We start from the raw sequence: 23,651 nt of genomic DNA, 5'->3' as shown, positions 1-23,651 counted from the left end.
GATTCTTTCAGTCATTCCTGGCCACGTGACCTTGTTGGATTGCTCCGCCTCGTCTTTGCATATACAAATAGGAATCTTTGGATTGGCCAATAGAAGAAAGTGCGTTACCAGTTCCGGATTCTCACGCCTGGAAGGCTCTTGCTGTAAAAGGGAAAAGTCCGCGAGGCTTTTGGAATGTGGGGGGGAAGCCTACCTGGGACTCGCCTTCTCATGAATATTCAGAAACCAGAGAGGCGGGGTCGTCTTAACCCTTTGTTGGCTGGCCGGCCGGAAGGCGGCCCCTCCCCCCTGCGGGCGGGAACAGGATATGAGCCCGGGTGGCTGGGGGGAGGGGAAGCCCCAGGCGACCGCCCCCCGCCCCACTGCTGGGACCGGGCTCTCCAGCCACAGATGTATGTGGCGCCGCCGCCGCCAGAGTCGGCGCCACCCATCCCGGAGCCTGAGGGGTCCACAGTCGCAGACTCCAGCCTCCCGAAACTGCACCGCGTCCTGAGGGACCCCCGAAGCTCAGGCCCCAGCGTCCAGGCTAGAGGACCCCAGATATCCAGGTGCCCAGCGCCCCCTCCTGGAGGAGCTAGGAGTCCGGGACATCAGCGCTGCGCGACCCTGGAGGCCGAGCTTCCTGCACCCGGTTTCCAAGAATTTAGGATCCCAGACCGGAGATTCCCTCCAGAGTTTCCCAGAAAGCTGAGCCCAGGACTCCCGGGGTTTGAGGAACTTGGGATACGGACTCCTAGCGCCCCATCCAGCCCGTTTGGGGTTGAAGCGCCAGCTACTTCAAGAGGACCCTGGAATTTGGGGCTTCCTGCGCTCCCTCCTGGAGTTGGTTTAATCCCTGCTCTTAGAGTTAGGGGAACATAGGAATCCGGCACCCCCACCCCACGGCCCCATCTAGAAGACTCAAGAATTTGGGTTCCCAGCACCCCCATCTGAGACTCAAGAGTCGACGCCCCCAGCATCTTCCATTTAGAGGACCAAAGAAATTTGGACCACTGCACCCCATCCTCCGAGAGACCCCGGATTCTGGTTCACGGATCCTGAGAGCCCGAAGTTCAAACCCCTGACTTGCAGAGAGACCCAGGAGTCCCGGCTCTGCGCCTCCCCGGGGACCGTGCTAGGGTCGAATAGGAACTGGGCTGCCTCGGTTCGGGGCTGGAGACTCCCCGGGAGGTGAGGGGGGAGGCGAGGGGCCCCGACGGGTTGGGGGAGGGGGCGGCGCCGCTGCCGCTGAACAATGAGGGGGCGTGCCGGCGGGGGGCGAGCGGAGGAGCTGGCGGGAGTTGGGGGCTAGAGGGGTGTGGGGAGGCGCTGCAGGGGAGCTGCGGCGGTGGGAACAGTGAGCGGATCACGGAGGGACTGGCTGGAGGGGGTCGAGAACTCTGGGCCAGCGCCCGAACTCGCAGCCCTCCGCGGGGGAGGGAGCCGTCTGCAGGACCCTGGCATCCGGTCCCCCAGCCTCCTCCGCCCTCCCCTGGGACCCCGCGGCCTCCCGCCCACGGCTTTTTCCCAGCCCTGCCCCTCGCCCTCGGCTCCAGCCGGAGCCCAAACGTTCCCAGGATCCCTGAGCCTCCGGCCCCAGACACAGCAGACTCACAGCTTGGACGACTCTTTCGCTCGCTTTACTCTTTTGTCTCACCCTTTCCATCTTTTTCTCAGTGTTATCTCTCCTTGCTCCCCTCTTTCTATCACTTTGCCTCTGTCTCCCCCAGTAGTTACTCCCAGGGCCCCCTCCCAGGATTTAGACCACACTGTTCATTCTCAGCCCCCAGCCTCTGAGCGTGGGGGGCAGGGAGGCCTATGGGGTCCTGATATCCAGGAAGGGGGTCTTTCTGCAGAAGCCGCTGAGCCACTCAGCCATGCCCGAAGGAGCCCGTGGACTGGGCCTGTCCAAACCCAGCCCTAGCCTCGGCCGCAGAGCTGAAGTGTGTGACTGTGCGGCTGTGTGTGAGACTCGGACAGGTGAGCCTGAGGGAGGGGTGGAGCCTGCTGGGCATTCATGCTTTCATGAAAGACACTGCAACGCTCTGGGGCTGACCCAGTGCTGGCAACACAGGCTGACCAAGACAGCCCCAGCCCTGCATGCACAGAGCTCCAGGTCTGGTCCGGGAGATGGACCCATCCCCATACCAGGATAGTCCAGAGGGGAAGCCCAGCATAGAGTGGTCAGGGCTGGGATGAGGAAAGCCCCGGGGACTGTGGGAACTTAATCTGGGAGGTCCAGGGAGGCTTCCTGGAGGAGGGGACATCTAAACTGAGAATTGAAAGCTGAGGAGGAATGAGTTGAGCGAGGCAAGGAAGAGTGTTCTGCACAGAGGGAACAGTATGTGCGGGGGCACAGAGGAGAGAAGAGGCTGCTTATTTGAGTAACTGAAAGAAGCTGAGTGTGACTGGAGTCCAGAGGGTAAGAAGTGGTGTGTCGGGAAGAGAGTGGACTGGAAAGGTCTTTAATGGCCACCTTGCACAGGCCCCTGTGGATCTGAGGAATCTGGACTTTACCCTGAGGGCAGGAATGGGGTTATACTCATGGGAGTGACAAGAGTCAGGCCAATTAATAAAGTTCTCCCAGGATGACACATGGAGGTGGATTTAAGGAATGGAGACCAGCAGTCCAGAGAGGACCCTGATGGGAGAGGACAGGGCACAGTGAGGGGAGCAGGGAGCCCATGGGAGAGCTGTTGAGCAGGGGTGGGTGAGCGTGGGGGCTAAGCGCACTTACTCAGTTGGGGAGACCCCCTGATCGCCTCTTCCACACCCCCAGCAGCCCCTGCAACCCCCGCCATGGCCTCCCCCCGAGGTTCTGGGAGCTCCACATCCCTGAGCACAGTGGGCTCGGAGGGGGACCCAGCTCCGGGGCCCACCCCAGCCTGCTTGGCCTCCAGGCCAGAGCCCCTTCCGGGGCCCCCCATCCGCCTGCATCTGTCGCCCGTGGGGACCCCAGCTTCGGCGAAACCCTCGAGGCTGGAGCGTGTGGCCCGTGAGATCGTGGAGACGGAGCGGGCCTATGTCCGGGACCTCCGCAGTATCGTGGAGGTGAGGCGGGTAGGCACCCAAGTGCAGTGGGGACCCAGGCCAGCCCCTCCACCCCTGTAACCCCAGTCATTCCCACAGGACTACTTGGGCCCTCTGCTGGATGGCGGGGTCCTGGGGCTGAGCGCGGAGCAGGTGGGCACGCTGTTTGCCAACATTGAGGACATCTACGAGTTCAGCAGGTCAGGGACGGGTGGGATGGGCAGCAGCGCTGGCTTGGGGGGTCGGGGAGGCAGGCTGTGTTCTAACCCCAGCCTTGGCACCCCACAGTGCCCTGTCCAGTCCGGAACATGGGGCGTCATGACGTTGGGCAGGGGTCATGAGCAGGGGAGTGAGGATCCAGAGTGGTGGAGGAGTGTGGTGGATGGGAGCCTGAGGGCCTAGATGTCCAAATATCGGGATGGGTCCAGGCAGCGAGATGGGGCTATCGCTATGTCAGGTCTGGGATCGTGATGAATCCAAGGCTTGTGTGGGGCCTGAGGATCATGACAGTGTGAGCATTTGTGTGACCAGCTCATCCTGGGAAACCCCTCAGTCCCGGACAAACCAGAATGGTTGGCCACTCAGTCCAAGGAGCATGACACCGAGTGTCTTGATGACACCTAATTACACTTACTATTTTTTGGCCACACTGCTTGGCTTGTGGGATCTTAGTTCCCCAACCAGGGATTGAACCCGGACCCGGCAGCGAAAGCGCGGAGTCCTAACCACTGGACCACCAGGGAATTCCCTAATTACACTTAAAGTTACTGCAGGAGGTTCGTGAGTCACGACAAGGTCTCGGGGTCACAGTGGGATCTTAAGATCATCACAGCTCTGAGCGTCCTGACACCCCTCTCCCTGGGTTGTGCCATGAGACGCCCCAGGCTCATGCCAGCTGTGACAAGATCTCAGGCCGAGGAATGTAATGGTAACCAAGGACAAAGTCTGAGCAGGTTGCCGTCCCCCATGTCGCGATCAGAGGACCCTTCGTATGGACATGACATCCCTTGAGGGATTCTGGCAGCCACCAAGGCCCCAGTCTCCTGGAGTCCTCCCATGGGGGGCTGGGGGCCAGGGCACCCCCTCACCCTTCCTCTTCCCTCCACAGTGAGCTCCTGGAGGACCTGGAGGGCAGCAGCAGTGCCGGGGGCATCGCCGAGTGCTTCGTGCAGAGGGTGAGGCGAGGGCCTGGGCTGGGGCCTGGGTAAGGGGGGAGCAGGCCTGGGCTAGGGGTTGCGGGGGGGTCATGGGAAGTCGGGAACTGAGGTCTCCCTGACTCCCTTGCTGTCCACAGAGCGAGGATTTTGACATCTACACGTTGTACTGCATGAACTACCCGAGGTGAGGGCCAAGGAGCCCCTGCAGGGCCCCAGGCTGTGCCCACGAGCTGATGTGCCAGCCAAGCTCCCTCCACCTGGACCCATCCAGCTCCAAGCCCTGCCATACCCTGATAGCGCCCAACCTCTCCCTAACCCACCCTGACCCTGGTGGGCCCCTGAGAGTTCCAAAACCCTGGCCACTCCCTGACCCCTCCCAGCCTCGCCCACTGTAGCTGCAAGTCTCCCTGACCTGTGCTGTGCCCCCAGCTCCCTGGCCCTGCTCCGGGAGCTGTCAGTGTCTCCGCCAGCAGCCCTGTGGCTGCAGGAGCGCCAGGCCCAGCTCCACCACTCACTGCCCCTGCAGAGCTTCCTGCTGAAGCCTGTTCAGCGCATCCTCAAGTACCATCTGCTGCTGCAGGTCAGCTGTGGCCCCTGGGGGGCTGCTTGGGGAGGGGCAAGGTCCTGTCCATTGGCCACCTGGTGGAACATCTGGAGAATGGACCCTGGACGAGTTGGGCAAGGCCTGGGGAGGCATCCAGTCCCTAGAAACTGGGCCGGTGCTTGGGGCAGGGTCTTGCTGGCAGTGGAGGCTGGCGCCGGGTGATTTCACTTCGTGTCTTTGCCTGTTTGTCTCTCTCCGTCTCTGCCCCTGCCTTTATTTCTCTCTCTCTCTTATCCTTGTCATTCTTTCTTCCTCTGTTCCTCTTCCACTCCCTGGGTGCCTGGTGGCTGCCCTTCAGGAGCTAGGCAAGCACTGGGTGGAGGGCCCAGACGCCGGGGGCCGCGAGTTGGTGGAGGAGGCTATCGTGTCCATGACAGCGGTCGCCTGGTACATCAATGACATGAAACGCAAGCAGGAGCACGCTGCGCGCCTCCAGGTGACCCCGGGAGAGGGCTGGGACCGGCGGCATGGGGGGCAGCGGGCGTGAGGGCCTTTGCGGGGGGTCGGGCTGGGACAGCGCAGTCTGGTTGCTAACCCCCCTGTGTTGGTATGCGTGCACCGCCCACCGGTGTGTTCCTGTGCCCGCTGCACCCGGCGTGGTCCCGGCAGGAGGTGCAGCGGCGGCTGGGTGGCTGGACCGGTCCGGAGCTCAGTGCTTTTGGCGAGCTGGTGCTGGAGGGTGCATTCCGAGGTGGTGGAGGGGGCGGCCCCCGACTTCGAGGGGGTGAACGGCTGCTCTTTCTGTTCTCACGGATGCTGCTCGTGGCCAAGCGCCGGGGACCAGAATACACATACAAGGGCCACATCTTCGTGAGTTCAGGGATGGGGCAGGGCCAGAATGTTACCTGCCAGGTATGTTCTATACACATATACCTGTAGACCTAAAGGCTGGGGGCAGGATCCGCAAGGAGGGACAACCCAGCTTAAAAGGGCCATGTTTTCTTGAGTCCGAGGAGGGGGGGCAGGGTTTAATAAGGAGGGGTGAGGCCAGTGGGATGCACGGGTGGTGCGGGCCTGAAGGGGGAGGACCTGTATTTGCCCACCAGACAAGCATCTTCATGGGCACGCACGTCTTCTTGATCCAGATGAGGGGGGAAGGGCTGGTGAGAGAGAGCTGAGCCCAGCCTGGTGGGGAGGGTCGACAGGGGGAAAGGGGACATCTTTCTAGGGGGTAGGGACCCAGATACACACGAGGGGCACATGGATGAGTCTGAGGCCTCTGAACTTGCCTCCCCTCTCTGCCCCTCATCCAGTGTTGCAACCTGAGTGTGACTGAGAGCCCTCGAGACCCTCTAGGGTTCAAGGTGTCTGATCTGACCATTCCCAAGCACAGACACCTGCTCCAGGTGAGCAGAGGGTGGGGCTGGGCGGGCAGGGATCCCCCAGTCCCTAGACCTCACCCCTGGCTCCCCATTCCACCCCACCCCGCCCCCAGGCCAAGAACCAAGAAGAGAAGAGGCTGTGGATTCACTGTCTCCAGCGCCTCTTCTTTGAGAATCACCCCGCCTCCATCCCTGCCAAGGTACAGCTCCTGCCACTGCGGGGGGTCCTCAGGGTGCTGGAGACTCCCCTCCCCCAGTAACACCGAAAAACCCTGACTGCAGGGGGTGCCGTCTTAGAACATGGTAGTTAAATTGCAGTGTTGCGTTGCCTGGGTTTCAATCCCAGCTCCATCACATCCCTGCTTTGTGACTTTCGGCAAGTAATTTAACCTCTCTGGCTTCAGTTTCCTCACCTGGAGGAATGATAGCGTCAGCCTCATAAGGGTTGCGGTGAGGATTAGTCATTATCAGTCATGTAAGGCGCCTGACATGTAGCAGCACCCTTTTTTTTTTTTTTTTTTTTTTTTTTTGCGGTACGCGGGCCTCTCACTGTTGTGGCCTCTCCCGTTGCGGAGCACAGGCTCCGGACGCGCAGGCTCAGCGGCCATGGCTCACGGGCCCAGCCGCTCCGCGGCATGTGGGATCCTCCGGGACCAGGGCACGAACCCCTGTCCCCTGCATCGGCAGGCGGACTCTCAACCACTGCGCCACCAGGGAAGCCCAGCAGCACCCTTTAGTAGGACCATGACTGGGGTGCTCAGGGACCAGCCCCCTCATCCCTCATCCTTGTCTCTTTCAGGCAAAACAAGTTCTCCTTGAAAACAGCCTGCACTGTGAGTTGGGGCCCTGTGTTGGGAGGTTGTGGCAGTAGAGGAATCACTTCTAAGAAAAAGTAAAGTGTTAGCCCCAAATCTTTCCCTGCAGGTGCTCCTAAAAGTAAGTCTATCCCAGAGCCCCTGACACCTCCACTTGGGTCTCCCCGACCTCGAGATGCTAGAAATTTCACCCCTGGACGAAGGAACACAGGTAAAAGAGATGGAACCCTGAGTTCCCCCTCCCTCCACTCCTCCCCCAGAAGCCTGGAGCTGGGCTCCTAACAAGGTTCCGATCCGCCTCTCCCATAGCTCCATCTCCAGGACCCGCCACTACCCGCCGTGGCCGCAGACAGTCTGGTGAGTACCCTTCACCTAAAAGTGAACTAGGCATCAGGTGGGACCTGGCCCCTGACATCACTGTGTCCTCCCTCCAGAGCCCCTGAAGGACCCTTACGTCATGTTTCCACAGAACGGTGAGGGACCACCCACCCCGGCCTGCTCCATCCCTGTCTGTCTGTCTGTTCCCGGGGATGCCCAGAGTTCATGAGGGAGGGGTGATAGGGGCAGCTCATCAATGACAAGGAATAACACTTGTTCTTACATCTCACTCTTTTCTCTTTCTCATCTCTTCATCCCCAGCTAAGCCTAGACTCAAGGTGAGAAACATCCTGGGACAGGGTTGTTTTGGGTCCTGGACTCCTGGGTCTGAGGGAGGAGGGAGCTTGGGTTCCAAAGTGCTGGGTCTGAAGAAGAAGGGGGCTGGGAACTGGATTCCTCTGTCTCAGGGAGGAGGGGGACGGGGCCCTGGACTCCTGCCCTCCTTCCTTTCCTTCCTCACAGCACACTGGCAGTGAGGGGGAGCTCTACCCACCCTTAGAGCCTCTGCCACCAGTTCCAGCTTCTGAACCCCCTGAGGACCTGGAGGACACTGGGCCCCCCACGCTGGACCCCTCTGGGACCTCAATCACTGAAGAAATCCTGGAGCTGCTGAACCAAAGAGGCCTCCGGGATCCAGGGGTGAGCCGGGCATCCCCTCACGGTGTCCTTGGGGCTCTGGGCCTGGGCAGGCAGAGCCTGGGGGTCGGGGGGCCAACCCACCCTGATACCTTTGGCTTCTTCCTCAGTGCCCACTACAGCCACCCCCCCATGACATTCCCAAGTTCCCCGGAGATTCCCAGGTGCCAGGCGACAGTGACACCCTCGCATTCCAAGCCCTGCCCAGCCGGGACTCTTCAGAAGAGGAGGAGGAAGAAGAGCTGGATATGGATGAACGGGGCCCTTCCCCACTCCACGTCCTAGAGGGACTCGAAAGTTCCAGTGCGGCTGAAATTCCTGACATTCCCAGCCTTTCCAAAAGTCCTGATGTACCCAACCTCCCTGAAATTCCCAGCCTTTCTGAAATTCCCCAAATGCCCCGCCTTCCCAGTCTCTCTGACATTTCCAATGTTTTTGAAATGCCCTGCCTTCCAGCCATACCTAGTGTCCCCAACATTCCTAGTCTCTCCAACGCTCCCACCCTCCCCTGTGACTCCTGGCTCCAGGGACCTCTGCAGGAGCCGGATGAGGCTCTAGCCACCAGGAGAGAGCTCTTCCCTGGAAGCAGTTCTGGAAAACTGGGAGAGCCCTCCTCAGAAAGCAGGGCAGGCCAAGAGGAGGGTGAAGGAGTATCATACCCAGCTTTCCAGCCCCGGGATGTCACCCAAGGTCAGGAATTCCCAGATGAGCTGGAGTTCCGCCCTTGCTCAGAAATCCGGAGCGCCTGGCGGGCACTGGAGCAGGGGCAGCCGGCCCAGCCAGGTTTCCCAGAGCCGCTGCTGATCCTGGAGGATTCAGATCTCAGTGGAGGCAGCGGAAGCGGGAAGGCAGGACCCCCAACTTCGGAGAGGTCAGCGTCCCGAGTGCGAGAGTTGGCCCGGCTTTACAGCGAGCGGATCCAGCAGATGCAGCGGGCTGAGACCCGGGCATCAGCCAACGCCCCCCGCCGCCGGCCACGGGCTCTGGCCCAGCCGCAGCTGTTGCCCTGCCTGCCCCGGGAGCAGGCTGAGCCAGGTGAGGTCCAGGTATGTGGTTGGCAGACGCAGCCCACGTGGGGGCATCCGTCCTAACTCTATCCACCTTGCTTTGCATACAGGGCCCCTGCCTGCCTTTGGACATGTGCTCGTATGTGAGCTGGCCTTCCCGCTGACCTGTGCCCAGGAATCTGTCCCCCTAAGCCCTGCTGCCCAGGTTCAAGCTGCCACAGCTGTGACTAAGCAGCGAGGCTGCCTGGACGGCCAGGGTCTAAATGCTTCAAGTTTGCCTGAGCGACAGCATCTGGGCATCCAGGTTCCAGCTGCTAGCCCTCTACCTGAGCGAGGAGGCCTCTGGAACATCCGGATTCCAGCCACCACACCTTTGCCCAAGCAGGAAGGCGCCCCCAACAGCCAGACACCAGCTATTACAACTCTGCCGGATCAAGAAGGCCACCTGGAAATCCAAGTTCCAGCTGCCACTCCTTTGCCCGAGCATAGAGGCCACGTGGATATACCGGTTCCACCTACCACCTCTTTTCCTGAGCAAGGATGCCACGTGGACATCCAAGTTCCAATCACCCCAGCTTTGCCTAAGCGGGGAAGTTGCTCTGATGTCACGGCTTTAGCCGCCACTCCTACGCCCAAGCGAGAAGGCCACCTGGACAGCCAGAGCTCAACCAACACCCCGTTAACTAAGCAAGGAGATTCTAGGGCTGTTCAGTCCCCAGCCACTGCCTGTGGCCAAGCCGTCGATCCTTTGCTTATACACAGAAGCAGCCTAGACCCTCAGATCCCAGCTGACACCCCACTACCCTTGCAACACGACCTCCCCGACATTCACGTTCCGGGTACCTCACCTTTGCCTGCACATGGAGGCCACCTAGACCATCAGACCCCAGCCAACACTCTGCCGTCCTTGCCCCAGGACCTCCCACACTTTCAGGTTCCAGCTGCCACACCTTTCCCGCAGCCACAAGGCCTCACGGACACCCAGGTCCAAGCCCTCCCACCTTTGCCCCAGCAGGAAGGCCTCCCGGACATCCAGGGTCCAGCTGCTGCGCCCCTGCTTGAGGAGCAAAGCCTCACAGACCTCCAGGTTCAGAAACTGACACCTTTGTTGGAGCAGAAGAGCCTCACCAACGACCATGTTCCAGCTGCCCCACCTTTGCCTGAGCAAGGGGGCCCTCGGGACATTCAGGGCCTGTTACCCACCCGAGTCCAGACCACGGTGGTTTTGTCTAAACAAGGAGGCCACGTGGTCTCTCACGTTGCCAGGTCAGAGTCTTCAGACTTGAGCCCACCCCACAGTCCCCCACTTGCAACCCGGCAGCTCCTGGGCTCCAACGCAGCTGCCCTCTCAAGATACCTGGCAGCCTCATACATCAGCCAGAGCCTGGCGCGGCGGCAAGGGCCTGGAGGAGAGGCTCCCCCAGCCTCCCGGGGCCCTTGGTCCTCTTCCGCCCCCACGTCACGGGCACCTTCACCGCCACCCCAGCCTCAACCCCCAGCGCCCCCAGCCAGGAGGCTCAGCTATGCCACCACGGTCAACATCCATGTCGGGGGTGGCGGGCGGCTACAGCCAGCCAAGGCCCAGGTCAGGTTGAACCACCCTGCTCTCTTGGCAACCCCCCAGGAATCAGTGGGCCTTCGCAGAGCCCAGGGGGCTCCCGATGCCCCTTTCCACGTGTGAGCCAGGATGTCGCGCTTCTTGAAAAGCAGAGACTTCAGCCAGATGCCACAGACCCTCAGAATTCACCCGGAAGTCCAGACGCTGAACACAGGTCTAAAAATTGCCACAGCTTTCCAACACCTGGAGTCTTTGGCAAATGGGCCTTATTACTTAACCTGGATTAACCCAACAGGGATGGGGAAGGGGATGTCATTAATATTTTGTTAATATTATGAAATTATGTATCTTTCCCCATTCTGGGGGCCGTGGGGGATGACAGAAGACGACAATGAATGGGAAGGTCTGATACAGCACAAATCGGTCGTTCTGAAAATTTGGGGAATCTCAAACTCCTTTGAGAATTGCTGAAGACTGGACCCATTACAGTTTGGTGTGTGATGTTAGAGGGTTTATGAACTGCTTGATGCCTATCCAGGAAGGCCAAGTTAAGAAGCTTTCTCCCAAGCAGATCCCTCAAAATTCATTCTCTTAGCAGTTTATCCAGTTGATGTGTCCCACCATCGTCTATTCCTCCCATCTACTTAGCCAATTCTATCCACCCAGCTATCTCTCCGTCATCTCCCTCTGTCCATCCGTCTTCCAATCCATCATCCCACCCATATGTCTTTATTCAACTTTCTCTACCCTATTCATCCATCATCCTACCCCACCCCCCATCTAGCACCCGTTCCTCCGTCAATCCACTCATCTATTATCCCACCTGTCCATCTTCTCCAACCAACTCTCTCCATTCATCCATTTGTCCCTCCATATTCCCATCTATGTCCATTCATTCATACATCTCATCACTCAACCATCTCCTAATCCATCGAGCCAGCCGTCCATTTAACCATCTCTACCACCATCCATCCAACCATTTTAATCTCTTTACATCCATTCCTCCTTAATTGGATTCTTCTGGGTCTTGGTACTACAAAATTTCGGAGACAAGTTCCCCGCTAATGCCAAAATGGATCAGGTTTGGGGTTCTGGCGGAAGTGTCCCACATCTGCCTTATTTCTCTTGGCAACCACTCTCCACCCTCCTAAGTATTCCAGTTCTTGTACCCACCCATCGAGTTCTTCTATCAGATCTCTTTACTCCCTCTCTCTAGTTGGGGACCTCTACAGTGCCTCAATATGCCCCCACACCCCAAAGTAATTCAGGTCTTAGGAACAAAGGCTTTTATATTAAGATTGTTCTGTCCTCCTCCCAGCAGTGGTATGCCCAGGGAGCAGCACAATTAAGCAGTTTCTTTGGTCATATTAGCTGCTTTTATCGAACAGTTAACCCCTTGTGCTTTAGTGCATCGTCTATTTAGTCTTCCCTGGAATTCTCTGAGACACCGCAGCATCATGGCTGAGTTGAAGTCCCAGCTTTTCTAGTACGTGGTGTGTTGACTTCCCTCCGAGCCTCGGTTTCCTCAATATCTGCCTCGCAGGATCATCGGAACGTTTCAGTGAGCGTATCCTTACTTCCCAAATGTATTTAAGCCTGACTCACTGAGGCAGTGTTCCAATCAGATGCCCCAGGATCTAGTCCCAACCCATGGAATGAGAACCTCCAAGGCAGGAGCCTAAGAGTCTGGTTTTAACAATCAATTAACGGCAACAACAAAAAATGCTGTTATGAGTACTAACTGCATACCACAGGCATTAGTCACTTTATTTGAACTAGTTCGCTTTGAGTCCTCACAACATCCCTAAAAGGCAAGTGAGGATGATTTTTACCCCCCACTTTAGAGATGAGGAAACTGAGGCACAGAGAGGATAAGGGACTTGCCCAAACAAGTGGGAAGGAGCAGAGCTGGGACTCATCCACACTGCCCAGCCCGTCGGCACTTTTACTTGAGTGTGTCGGGCGCTGTTCTTGTCACTGGGGGCACAACAGGGAATAATTCCTTGCCCACGAGGGGCTTGCAGCCTGGTGCTCTAAAGGCCCTAGGTAATTGGTCATTAGCTGGGTAAACTGAGTAAGTCCTGGCTCAGTAAGCATTAGCTGCTGGCTTCTATTCAGTTATTGAGTGGTTACCATGCCATACACCAGGGCCTAGGCCGAGTCGGCTTCTTGGCCTGGACCTGCTCCGCTGCAGCCTCCCGACAAAGGTCAGGATTAAGGCTGGCCCTCCCCTCTTCCGCCCCCGGCTGCACATTCCCAGCTGAAAGAAAGTTCCCAGCCTGGCCTGGGCTCCCAGCGGTGCCGGAATTCCTGGTATTTGAGGAGGCAGCAGGGAGGAAGGAGGCCGTCTACTCCAAGGCTCGGAGTGAGGAAGGAGAGGCAAGCCCCCTCAGCCACTCCAGATGCGTCCCAGCTGTGCCTCTGGGAGGGGGCTGTCTCAGTAAGGGGGTCTCCGGACCCCGTGCGAAAACCCTGGGCACTAGGCCTGCCTCGGGCCCTCCTACTCCCTGCCCCTGAATTCCATTCCTCCTGCCTGCCCGACTCCTACCTCTGCTTCATAACCCCAGCTCCAACGCCTCCTCAGGAATACCTTTCTTGCTGGTCTACTACAGCCTGCCTTTTGTAAACTGTCTTTAGAGCTGCAATTAAGACAGGCTTGAAAAGGGAAAGGGCAGCTGTCCACTGCCTTCTTTGGGACACTGCTGCCCTCCTTGGGATGTTTAGGTTAATGCCAGCCAAACCCAGTTAACCCGAGTTAACTCCAGCTCCAGTGCAAAACTTGGTGAGGTAGTTATTTAGCCACTAGGCTAACTTTCTCACCAGCTAACACGAAGACACCTGCCTGTCACCAACCTCACAGGGATGTTGTAAACACTTAGCCTGGCAACCAGATGGAGCTCAATCAACCCCACTCTCCATCTGTAAGAAGCACTTTGTATGTTTTCTCTGTACACCAGTGCTGTCCCACAGAATTTTCCTGTGACAATGTTCTCATCAGTGCAGCCCAGCTTGGCGGCCACAAGTGGCTATGGTTTTGGTAGGGCAGACATACAAAATGGGCAACTAGTCAGTAAATCCCAAGGTCCTTCTCTTATAAAGAAAATTTGTGAAACTCTCCTTGATTAAGTGTGTAATGATGTTCTTGCCAGTACTCAGCAGGGGGAGTAGTGAGGAAGCCCACTTGGGGGCAGATCGCTTAAGTATCCAGGTTGGCTGCAAAGGCTGGTATGGAAGCACAGATGCCCTTCCCACCCCAATGATGTTCACTAGCTTCCTTTAAAAATGGGGAAAAACTGAAGGCAACTTAATTCCCCAACAGTACTTCCCAATACGTATTACCAGGGCCATCCCACAGAACTTTCTTCCATGATGGAAATGCTCTATCATCTCTGCAGCCCAGTGGTAGCAACTGAGAGCCCACCTAAGTCAGCTATTATCATCCCATGGCAGACACAACAGATGAACAAGTCCTCAGACCTATATGTTCCCAGGCCCATAAGGATAGTCACCACACTGAGCATAACTGGGACCTGCTTTAAGGAGGCCACGGGGGTGTGGCAGACTTTCTCAGGAGTTATTGTTGACATCCTGAAGGATGTGGCCAATCAGGGGGAAATCATGCACCCATCCACAATGGGGTGGTTACAGCCCCCTGCCCCAATCTCAATCCTATCTACACTAGGCATTTCCTTGGCATCAAGGAAAATTCCTTTCCCAACACAGGCATGGATGGCTCTTAGTTGCTGACTTAAAGACTCCATCCAGGCAGTTTCTCCTCATTTTGTAGTAAAGATTATTGATCTTACATATTTCCCCTGCTCTTCTCTGACATGTCATTAAAACAACAGCAAAGAGACTCCCCTTGTGGTGCAGTGGCTAACATTCCACATTCCCAATGCAAGGGGCCTGGGTTTGACCCCTGGTCAGGGAACTAGATCCCACATGCCACAACTAAGACCCGGCACAGCCACATAAATAAATAAATATTTAAAAATAAATTAAAAAACAACAGCAAAAAGATTGGGGAAAAAAAAACCCCACAAGGATACCCCACACAACCAATGACCTAGAACCACGCCCACCTCAGCTGTGCCAACACACTGGACTCTACTGGAGGTGCACAGAAACTGAGACCAGGGCTGCTCCCACCAGCCTCTCCAACCCAACCCATCTCCTACCAGAGTGGTAGCCTCTAGAAAGTCTTCTGGGGCATCTCCTGTATTCCTTTTAGACAAAGACCACCACAGAAGACCACAGCATAGTCCTTGAAACCTTAAATCCCATAACATTTTTATTATAAAGGTGAACCCTGATCTTTACGACAGGCTTATCGGTAGGATTTCTGGTAGCGAGCACGGGCACCGGGACCTCCAAACTTTTTGGATTCGCAGCGACGGGGATCAGCTACCAGCAGGGTCCGGTCATACTGGATGAGGATGTCTTTGATCTCCTTCTTGGAAGCCTCATCCACGTCTGGGGATTAAAGTAGGGGTGAAGATTTAGATACGCCAGGAAGTGTCCTCCTGCTCTTTGTGACTAAATGCAAGAGTGCCAGAGCTAGACCTTGACCTGCCCCCCCCCCCACCTGATGGGAAGGACCCACCCTCACTCACATTTCTGGTAATAGGCCACCAAGGCTTTGGAGATGGACTGGCGGATTGCTGTGAGAAAGAAACACACACACAAAAAAGGTACATCAACTTTAGGAACACCCAAGGGTAGGACCCACCTTCCACCCATGTGCCCAGTTCCTGGGACTCACCATAAATCTGAGCTACATGACCGCCACCCTTCACTCGGACACGGATGTCAACACCAGCAAATCGCTCCTTGCCCAGAAGCAGAACAGGTTCCAGTAGCTAGAGCAACAGGAAGCATGACAGGATTTTAGATCACAACCTGGGCAGCCAAGCCACCTCACTGAACATTCCTCCACAACTCTCTCCAAGTAGCTTCAGCCACCACTGGCCTCAAAGTATTAGTGGAAGAGGGTTGGGCTGTTACTCAAGGCACTCTGCACAGCCAGCAGAGCAGGGGCGTTTCCAAGACAGAAGAGATCGCTGAAGGCAACCTGAAACTTGAGGTGGGCTACCTCCTGTGTTTCCCTCTGGACATCAGATTACCCATCTTTAAAACTGATTCTTAGAATGCTGGCACTTTAGCCCAACACTAAGGAACACCTCTGCAGCCACCAAGGCTGCCCCAAACAGTGAAAAGCCACTCCTGAGCTACGTCACCTGCTTTCCCCACCTGAGCTCTGTACCCTCCCTTTAAGCCTCACAGATTTCCAGAAAAATTACAACTATGCTATAACCCTATTTTGTTTTACCTACTTCAGGCCTCAGCTCACAAGTCTCCCCCAACCCTGCTCTGACGCTTCCACCCAGGTTTGAGCCAGAAACCTTCTCTGGGCTCCTGTACGCCAGCTTTGACTACTTTGGAGCAGTGTCTGGTATTGGGGTCCAATGTGTCTCCCCCACTGGATTGGGAGCTCTGTGACGGCAAGCCCTGAAGCCATCAGGGTCACTGATTTGTCTCCAGCTCTCAACACAGGCTGCACACACAAAGCCTTCGAGTAAACTGACAGTAAAAATAAGCCACAATACTCAATTATCTTCTATACAAAGGAATCTCCGACACCACCTTATTAAGTTTTAACTAACCCTGCAACGGAGATGTTATTCTTCACCTTTAAAAGCAATAGACTTAACAAATGCGTTCTCACACACACCAACAACCTCACAAGGAAAATCCAATTTACCCTCACAACAGCCCTCCAAGGTAGGAATTATTCCTGTTTTACAGAAAAGGTAAGTTACTGCCTCAAATCACTCAGCTAGAAACGGCAGAAATCAAACTCGGATCTCTTTCCATTCTGAGCCAAAGAAACTGAGACCTTCCAATAAAACTTTATTCAGGAAAAAAAAAAAAAAAGAAACTGAGGCTCAGACAGGGAGAGGAGGAACTCCTTTCACAGCCAAGCAGAACAAACTCAAATTCTTATAATGCTTATTATGTACAATATTCAAACCCCACTTTAATCACAATGTTTCGAAGAACAAAACATTGATTCCTGTTGTCGGAGAGTGTATACTACCCTAAAAGTCAAAACATTAAGAAATAAACAACCTTATGTCCGCCATTAACTTATTGCAAGAAATCAGACCACATAAACTTGGGTAATCCCCGTGCCATCCGGTCCCCAAAACTGAGTGAGCTTCCAAATAACCCAGTTAAGCACCTGCTTAACCTTCAACATCCACGTTTTCACTCTCAATTCAAGCTTTTGTAACATCGCCTGAACCCCCAACACCCAACTCCATTCATCGATAAATACCCCATTTTTCTGTCCCCTACTCAGCTTCTAAACGTCCCATTATTGACACCAGACCCTTCAGCTTCCAGGATCGACGAACTCCAGGAACCCACTTACTCCAACATCTCCATCTCCAGAACCCTCCACTCAACCCAAACAACCATCCTTAATTCCGGTACCTTGTACTGCAGCGTGCGAGGTTCGATCATCTCCAGGGGTCGCCCGTTCACCTTGATGAGGCCGTTACCTCGTTTGCAGTGCGCCACGGCCGTGGCCGTCTTCTGCGGAAAGCGAAAGGAAAACAACGGAGCCACGTGAGCTCCGGGCCCCGGCTCCCAAGTCGACCCCAGACCCCTGCCCACAAGCCTCTCCCTGACCCAGGCCTCCCCTCGCCCCTACCATCGGGAGCCCGGCTTACCTTGCGTCCGAAGACCTGCACCGACTGCAGAGGGCCCTTAGCCGGCATGGCTGCGAGCGTTCACAGGAACTCCTCACCGCGCGGCGCCGCAACTGGAAAAGGAAAACGCAGGCCCAACCTGGCTGCTTTTCAGGGTCTGCGCAGGCGCGTTGTGCTCACCTTCGCGACAGGAGGGAGCTTTACGGCTAGTGGGCGGGGCTTTGGATTGGCGGCGGGAAGGTGGGTCCAGAGAGCGGAGGGGGCGGGCCCCGGGAGCGGAAGGGGCGGGGCTTGAAAGGGTGTCGGGGGTTGACAGAGAAGGGTGCGGACAAGACGAAGTTCACATCCTTGGTCTTCCTTGATCACCGCCAGTTCTCATTTGCATTTAGGCTCTTTAATAACCTCCCTCCGCTCCCATACGCAACCGATTATCGCCCTTTTCGAAGGAGGTTTGTGTTACTGCTTCATCATCGGCAATCTTCTTCCCCTCTAGAGTTCCCTTCTGAGAAACCTGGCAGGATTCAGACTCCCCCTACGGACTAGAACCCACCTCCTTAGAGAGTCCCCCCAGAATCCTTTTTCTCTTAGAGGCTCCTACCCCAGAGTCTGACTTTCACCAGAACTTCCTTTCTTTTAGAGTCTCCTCCTGCCAGAATTTTTCTCTAAGAGGTCTTCTCCCAAAACCCCCTCCTCAGAATCCTCACACTAGACTCTTTCTTTCCCTGAATCTCCCTCCACTCAGGGCCCTTTCCTCCCGCCATAATTCTCCCCAGAATCTTTCTCTCCTCAGACCCACGAGCCCTAGAATCCCCCTTCTTCAGAAGCTCCTTCTCCCCCAATCCGCTTTTCCCGCAACTGTCCCCCTAGAACCCGTTTTCACAAAATCATCACTTTCAGAGCCCCCCCTCAAAATCTACCTTTCCCAAGAATTTGTTTTCCTTCAGAGCCTCCTCTCCCCAGCAATTGTCTCCCCTGAAATTTGCCTCCCCACTAGAATCCCCCACTCCTTGGAGACCCTCCAAAATTCTACTCTTCAGAGTCTCTGAGAACCCTCTTTCTCCGGACACCCCCAAATCACCCTCCTCTCTAGCCCCCTCCCACACAGAATTCTCTATCCCAGGGGTCCCCAACCCTCAGGATCTAACGCCGGGTGATCTGAGGTGGAGCTGATGTAATAATAATAGAAATAAAGTGCACAATAAATGTAATGCACTTGAATCAGCCCGAAACCATCCCCTCCCCCACCCCCGGGCCGTGGAAAAATTGTCTTCCACGAAAACGGTCCCTGGTGCCAAAAAGGTTGGGGACCACTGCTCTATCCCCAGTCCCCCCAGCCCATCTGAGGAACCTCAGGATTGGGTAGCTCCCTGGCCCCCCACCACTCAGGATGCTCCCTTCCTAGCCCAGAGCTCCCTCTCAGGGCTGCAGGGAGCCCACCGTTGCCTCAGTTTCTCTGGCAGCACTGCGTCTGGAGTCCAAAGTGCAAAAGGGTGTGGTGGCTCACCTGTTCCTGGAGGGTCCAAGACAGGGTGGAGATTGGCGGGCAGGTCAGGGGCCGGAGGGAGGATCCTGCAGCTCAGAATCCAGCTCCTAAAGGGTGAGAGAGGGAGAGGAGCCAGGCCCCGGGGAGACAGGAAGGGAAGACCCAGTGGCTGACTTGGAGGGACCCACAGACAGGTACACAGCACAAGAGAGAGACAGGCACACATGGAGGAGAAGGCAAAGACGGGACCAACAGAGGAGAGGAAAAAGAAGAGAGACACCAGGTCAGTCAAAGATAGAGCCAGGAGACACAAGTGACAGAGATCCAGAGGCAGAGAGGCCCACCCTCAGAGAAAGAAGACCGGCAGGTACAGGCAGGCACGAAGATTCCAAGACACTTTCAACAGAAATATAAGTAGAAAGCAGACCAGAGACTCCCAAATATGCACCTGCAGACACAGATAAAGCCTAACCCTGGTGTTTTCCAGTGAGAAGACAGGCCACAGAATGCACATGCTTTCACACACTCTGTACTGCCTTATGGGCCTGTTTGGGGGGGCAGGGGAAGCTTCCAAACTCTCCAGTCTCTCCACGGTGATCCTCGTAGCCTTGCTAAGTCTGGTATCTTGGGTGGGGGGAAAGAAGCAGGTCTGGGAGTCCCCTGACCTAGGTCCTCGCTACTCTAGGGTCACCATCTCCTCCAACTTCTTGGAGTACATTTCCTGGGTATCTGTGGATTGAGTAAAGCTGGAAGGGAGGGAAAGGGGGCAATTCCCCTCACCTATTCCAGTTTTCCAACTTGCTCCCACTCTCTGTACCTCTTGTTTCCAGGACCCCAGGCCGGAACCAGAGAAAGTCTGGGGGTGGGCAGGGTGCCCATGTGGCCTCTCTGGACCATCCTCCTGCTGGTGCTGCCCTTGGGAGGCCTAGGACCACCCTTCTGCCCAAGGGAGACTTTCTGCTTCCTCATTGCCATCATGAAGTTGCTGGTGAGGAGGGAGGGAAGAGCCAGCAGACAGGGGCAGGCTAGTTAGGGAGTGGGTGGGGGGCATGTTTGAGGAAAGGCCAGTCTCTCCCTTCCACCAAAATCTGATTTTACTCCCTACCTCGCCATTGCAGGGAAGCAAAAATGATGGCACTCTTTACACCGCAGATGATCTTTTGGTGGGTATCTCATTAGCTCCTTACTGAAGTTGGAAGTTTAGGGAGAACCCACTAGGCTCAGAACATGCACATGTTAAGGCCAGGAGACAGGCATGCTGGTATTCTGGCTGTCCAGCTCCTGACTCACCCCAGCCTTGACAAATATATATGGCCTGCATTGTGTCTTCATTGCTGCGCGCAGGCTTTCTCTAGTTGCAGGGAGCTGGGGCTACTCTTCGTTGCGGAGTGCGGGCTTCTCATTGCGGTGGCTTCTCTTGATGCAGAGCACGGGCTCTAGGCCTGTAGGCTTTAGTGGCTGTGGCACTTGGGCTCAGTAGTTGTGGCGCATGGGCTTAGTTGCTCCATGGCATGTGGGATCTTCCCGGACCAGGGCTCAAACCCGTGTCCCCTTCATTGGCAGGCGGATTCTTAACCACCGCGCCACCAGGGACATCCAACAAATATATTTTATTCACTGCTGTCTCCAACACCTACTACAGTGACTGGCACATAATCACAACAAAGGATGATGGTGATGATTACAGCTGTTCTTATATAGTGCTTACCCTGTGCCAGGTACTCGTCAGTATATTTGCTTAATTACTCTTCACACTGACCCTATGAGGTAAACAAGGCCATCATGTATGGATGTGAAGGTGTACACTGCACAAGAATCCCACATCTACAAGGACAGTATTCTCATCCTGGATATATTTGTCAATTTCCAGCAGACGGCAGTAAAGTATCTTGTTCTAACAAAATCAGCACTTAGAAGTACTTTAAGGAAGGAGTGTCTTTTTCTAACTTAACACAGGTGCACTTCCAGTGAAGGTAGCAGGTAGGGATTATTCAGAGCTCCACTTTACAGATGAGGAAACTGAGGCTCAGAGAAGTGAAGGGGCTTGTCCCAGGCCACAAGTCAGAAATTGTGGGGGTGAGGACTTGGGATCAGCCCTTGCCCAGAGACACCAGATCATTCTGTCCCCACAGGTGTGTCCTGCTGAGGCTCTAGGATGCTTCTGGCTGGAGCTGTCTGTGATTGGGTTTGAGGAGGGCCCATCCATGGAGACTGCTGTGTTCCGGCTACAGTGCCTATTGCATGCCCTCGGGTCCTGGCTGTGGGTGACTGGCTGGGGCCCTTGTCCACCCTGTGGAGGACACCCTCAGAGACCTGTCCATCTTTTTCTGGCCAAACTCTTGGAGTTATTACAGGGGGCTTGTGCTCAGCATCTGCCCTCAGCACAAACCTGGGAGGATACAGACTCCCTGGTACTCCCGGAGAGGCTGCATGGAGAGAGGGAGAGGAGATTTGGTCTTCAGCCCCAGTTCCAAAACCTCAAGCCTTCTCCTTTTAGGCCAGAGGACCTCACCTGGAGCCCCAGAAGCCAGGGGAAGAGGAGAGAAGGTAAAAAATAAGGTGAGATCTGAAGCCTGAAGTCTCTTGACCTACTGGGGCAGAGGGTTGGATAAATTGCCCACACCTGTCCCAGTTGCTCTCCCTCTCTTTCAGATACTCCCTCCTCTCTCCTTTTCCAGGAAGGGACCGAGAATTGCACACCTGTCCTCCAAACTCATCCCCATCCCTTGAGGACAGGAAGAGTCTTGTGGCTCACATTTCTGGCTGCAAATAGTCACTACCTGGAAAACTTTAAAGTGATGCTGATGGCCAGGTCCCAGCCCAGAGAATTTGACAATTGGCCTCTGGTGAATATTGAACATCTATATATGTATTTTTTGAATTTTTGAATTTTATTTATTTTTTTATACAGCAGGTTCTTATTAGTTATCTATTTTATACATATTAGTGTATATATGTCAATCCCAATATCCCAGTTCATCCCACCGCCCCCACCACCCCCTGCTGCTTTCCCCCCTTGGTGTCCGTACGTTTGTTCTCTGCATCTGTGTCTCTAGAATTTCTGCCCTGCAAACCGGTTCATCTGTACCATTTTTCTAGGTTCCACATATATGCGTTAATATACGATATTTGCTGAACATCTGTATTTTTAAAATCAACTTTATTGAGACATAATTTACATACATTTTTAAAAATATAAATTTATTTATTCATTTATTTAGTTTTGGCTGCGTTGGGTCTTTGTTGCTGCGCGCGGGCTTTCTCTAGTTGCGGTGAGCGGGGTGGGGGTGGGGCTACTCTTCACTGAAGTGAGCGGGCTTCTCATTGCGGTGGCTTCTCTTGTTGCCAAGCACGGGCTCTAGGCATGCAGGCTTCGGTAGTTGTGGCACGCCGGCTCAGTAGTTGTGGCTCGCGGGCTCTAGAGTGCAGGCTCAGTAGTTGTGGTACATGGGCTTAGTTGCTCCGCGGCATGTGGAATCTGCCCGGACCAGGGCTTAAACCCGTGTCGCCTGCATTGGCAGGTGGATTTTTTTTTTTTTTTTGGTACTCGGGCCTCTCACTGTTGTGGCCTCTCCCGCTGTGGTGCATAGGCTCCAGATGCACAGGCTCAGCGGCCATGGCTCATGGGCCTAGCCGCTCCGCAGCATGCGGGATCTTCCCGGACCGGGGCACGAACCCGCGTCCCCTGCATTGGCAGGCGGACTCTCAACCACTGTGCCACAAGGGAAGCCCGGCAGGTGGATTCTTTTTTTTTTTTTTTTTTTTTTTTGCGGTACGCGGGCTTCTCACTGTTGTGGCCTCTCGCGTTGCGGAGCACAGGCTCCGGACGCGCAGGCTCAGCGGCCATGGCTCACGGGCCCAGCCGCTCCGCGGTATGTGGGATCTTCCCAGACCGGGTCACGAACCCGTATCCCCTGCATCGGCAGGCGGATTCTCAACCACTGCACCACCAGGGAAGCCCTGGCAGGTGGATTCTTAACCACTGTGCCACCAGGGAAGCCCCTACATACATTTTAAGTGTACATTTCAATGAGTTCTGACGAATGGATATATACCACCACATTTCCATCACCCCAAAGCATTCCTTTATGCCTCTTCCCAATCAGTCTCCATCTCTAGTCCTAGACACCCACTAATCTGCTTTCTTTTTGTATAGATTAGTTTCGCCTGCTCTAGAATTTCATATGAATGGAATAATACTGTACATATCCTAGTGTCTGGCTTCTTTCACTCAGCTAATGTTTTTCAGATTCATTCATATGTGTATCAATAGCTTGTTATTATTCCATTGCATGTATGTACTGCAACTTGTTTATCCATTTTCCTCATGATGGACATTGTGTTGTTTCCAGTTTGGGGCTATTATACATCTCTCTCTCTTATCTTCTCAACTATTCTGATGTGCTGCCAGGTTGAGAGTTGAGAACCACTGATACACCAAAGAAGAGCTTTCCACAGGGAGAAAATGACAGTTCCTGCTCCTCCCTGGAGTAAATGTCTTCCTGCAGAAGTGTCAATAGGCATTTTTAAGTGGACTCCTATTTTAAAGAACTGCTGTTTAAAGGAACCAAGCTTATAGAAGGGGAAACTTTTTTTTTTTTTTTTTTTTTGGCCTCACCCTGTGGCATGTGGGATCTTAGTTCCCCAACCAAGGATGGAACCCACGCCCCTTGCAGAGTCTTAACCATTGGAAGGCCAGGGAATTCCCGGGGAAACATTTCTATTTTGTGTGCAGCCCCTCCCCAATCTGTCTTGGGTTCATTTTGGGGTTGGAGGGGAGACTGTATGCTTATGCAGAGATGCACCTGTGATGTATACTCACTCCATGGACTACACGTCTTATGAACCTGCTGCCAGTCCAACAGCAACTCATTCCCTTTTAACTAACTAGATGTATATTAAATTTCTGTAAATTGAATCCGGATGTCTCAATGCTTATGTGGGAAATTTTAGCAATGTGTTCTAAAAG

The 23,651-nt window shown here is 54.9% G+C and overlaps 3 protein-coding genes across 7 annotated transcripts; 2 read left to right on the top strand and 1 right to left on the bottom strand.

The window, feature by feature from the left end:
- Positions 1 to 209: 209 nt before the first annotated feature.
- PLEKHG2 (pleckstrin homology and RhoGEF domain containing G2) lies at positions 210 to 13,817 on the top strand. 4 transcript variants are annotated; one of them, XM_032614310.1, is made up of 19 exons: positions 210 to 1,170; positions 1,836 to 1,959; positions 2,762 to 3,030; positions 3,109 to 3,209; positions 4,118 to 4,184; positions 4,304 to 4,350; positions 4,596 to 4,746; positions 5,069 to 5,206; positions 5,380 to 5,580; positions 6,024 to 6,116; positions 6,206 to 6,292; positions 6,892 to 6,925; positions 7,017 to 7,118; positions 7,217 to 7,264; positions 7,342 to 7,380; positions 7,547 to 7,563; positions 7,748 to 7,924; positions 8,032 to 8,956; positions 9,039 to 13,817. In XM_032614310.1, exons 2-19 carry the CDS (start codon positions 1,857 to 1,859, stop codon positions 10,607 to 10,609), a joined length of 4,170 nt encoding a protein of 1,389 aa, XP_032470201.1. In that variant the 5' UTR covers positions 210 to 1,170; positions 1,836 to 1,856; the 3' UTR covers positions 10,610 to 13,817. The 4 variants fall into 4 exon arrangements, with proteins under 4 accessions (XP_032470201.1, XP_032470199.1, XP_032470202.1 ...); XM_032614308.1 differs by having other exon boundaries at positions 2,759 to 3,030; XM_032614311.1 differs by lacking the exon at positions 210 to 1,170 and having other exon boundaries at positions 1,302 to 1,959.
- A 937-nt stretch (positions 13,818 to 14,754) lies between these two features.
- Positions 14,755 to 17,373, bottom strand: RPS16 (ribosomal protein S16). Of its 2 annotated transcripts, XM_032614320.1 has the most exons (5): positions 17,221 to 17,373; positions 16,982 to 17,083; positions 15,249 to 15,345; positions 15,100 to 15,147; positions 14,755 to 14,959 (listed from the first exon to the last, which is right to left on the bottom strand). In XM_032614320.1, exons 1-5 carry the CDS (start codon positions 17,266 to 17,268, stop codon positions 14,814 to 14,816), a joined length of 441 nt encoding a protein of 146 aa, XP_032470211.1. In that variant the 5' UTR covers positions 17,269 to 17,373; the 3' UTR covers positions 14,755 to 14,813. The 2 variants fall into 2 exon arrangements, with proteins under 2 accessions (XP_032470211.1, XP_032470210.1); XM_032614319.1 differs by having other exon boundaries at positions 14,760 to 14,959; positions 15,100 to 15,345; positions 17,221 to 17,359.
- A 2,168-nt stretch (positions 17,374 to 19,541) lies between these two features.
- Positions 19,542 to 21,412, top strand: LOC116744109. The gene is made up of 5 exons (XM_032613430.1): positions 19,542 to 19,670; positions 19,801 to 19,845; positions 20,815 to 21,093; positions 21,180 to 21,229; positions 21,361 to 21,412. Exons 1-5 carry the CDS (start codon positions 19,560 to 19,562, stop codon positions 21,410 to 21,412), a joined length of 537 nt encoding a protein of 178 aa, XP_032469321.1. The 5' UTR covers positions 19,542 to 19,559.
- Positions 21,413 to 23,651: the final 2,239 nt, after the last annotated feature.

The sequence above is a fragment of the Phocoena sinus genome, chromosome 19, assembly GCF_008692025.1.
Source record: "Phocoena sinus isolate mPhoSin1 chromosome 19, mPhoSin1.pri, whole genome shotgun sequence".
NCBI classification, from domain to species: domain Eukaryota; kingdom Metazoa; phylum Chordata; class Mammalia; order Artiodactyla; family Phocoenidae; genus Phocoena; species Phocoena sinus.
This window is presented reverse-complemented; position numbering and strand designations above follow the sequence as displayed.

What these genes read in the sequence shown, in the direction of transcription:
- PLEKHG2 (XM_032614308.1), top strand. Translation starts at nt 1,857, where the DNA reads ATGCCCGAAGGAGCCCGTGGACTGGGCCTGTCCAAACCCAGCCCTAGC. An exon ending in AGTACCATCTGCTGCTGCAG is followed by an intron (nt 4,747 to 5,068) that starts GTCAGCTGTGGC and finishes GCTGCCCTTCAG; the next exon opens with GAGCTAGGCAAGCACTGGGT. An exon ending in CCGTGGCCGCAGACAGTCTG is followed by an intron (nt 7,265 to 7,341) that starts GTGAGTACCCTT and finishes TCCTCCCTCCAG; the next exon opens with AGCCCCTGAAGGACCCTTAC.
- RPS16 (XM_032614319.1), bottom strand. Translation starts at nt 17,268, where the DNA reads ATGCCGGCTAAGGGCCCTCTGCAGTCGGTGCAGGTCTTCGGACGCAAG. An exon ending in TGCAGGTCTTCGGACGCAAG is followed by an intron (nt 17,084 to 17,220) that starts GTAAGCCGGGCT and finishes CGCTTTCCGCAG; the next exon opens with AAGACGGCCACGGCCGTGGC. An exon ending in CTCGCACGCTGCAGTACAAG is followed by an intron (nt 15,346 to 16,981) that starts GTACCGGAATTA and finishes CTGTTGCTCTAG; the next exon opens with CTACTGGAACCTGTTCTGCT.
- LOC116744109 (XM_032613430.1), top strand. Translation starts at nt 19,560, where the DNA reads ATGTGGCCTCTCTGGACCATCCTCCTGCTGGTGCTGCCCTTGGGAGGC. An exon ending in TTGCCATCATGAAGTTGCTG is followed by an intron (nt 19,671 to 19,800) that starts GTGAGGAGGGAG and finishes TCGCCATTGCAG; the next exon opens with GGAAGCAAAAATGATGGCAC. An exon ending in GGGAGGATACAGACTCCCTG is followed by an intron (nt 21,094 to 21,179) that starts GTACTCCCGGAG and finishes TTCTCCTTTTAG; the next exon opens with GCCAGAGGACCTCACCTGGA.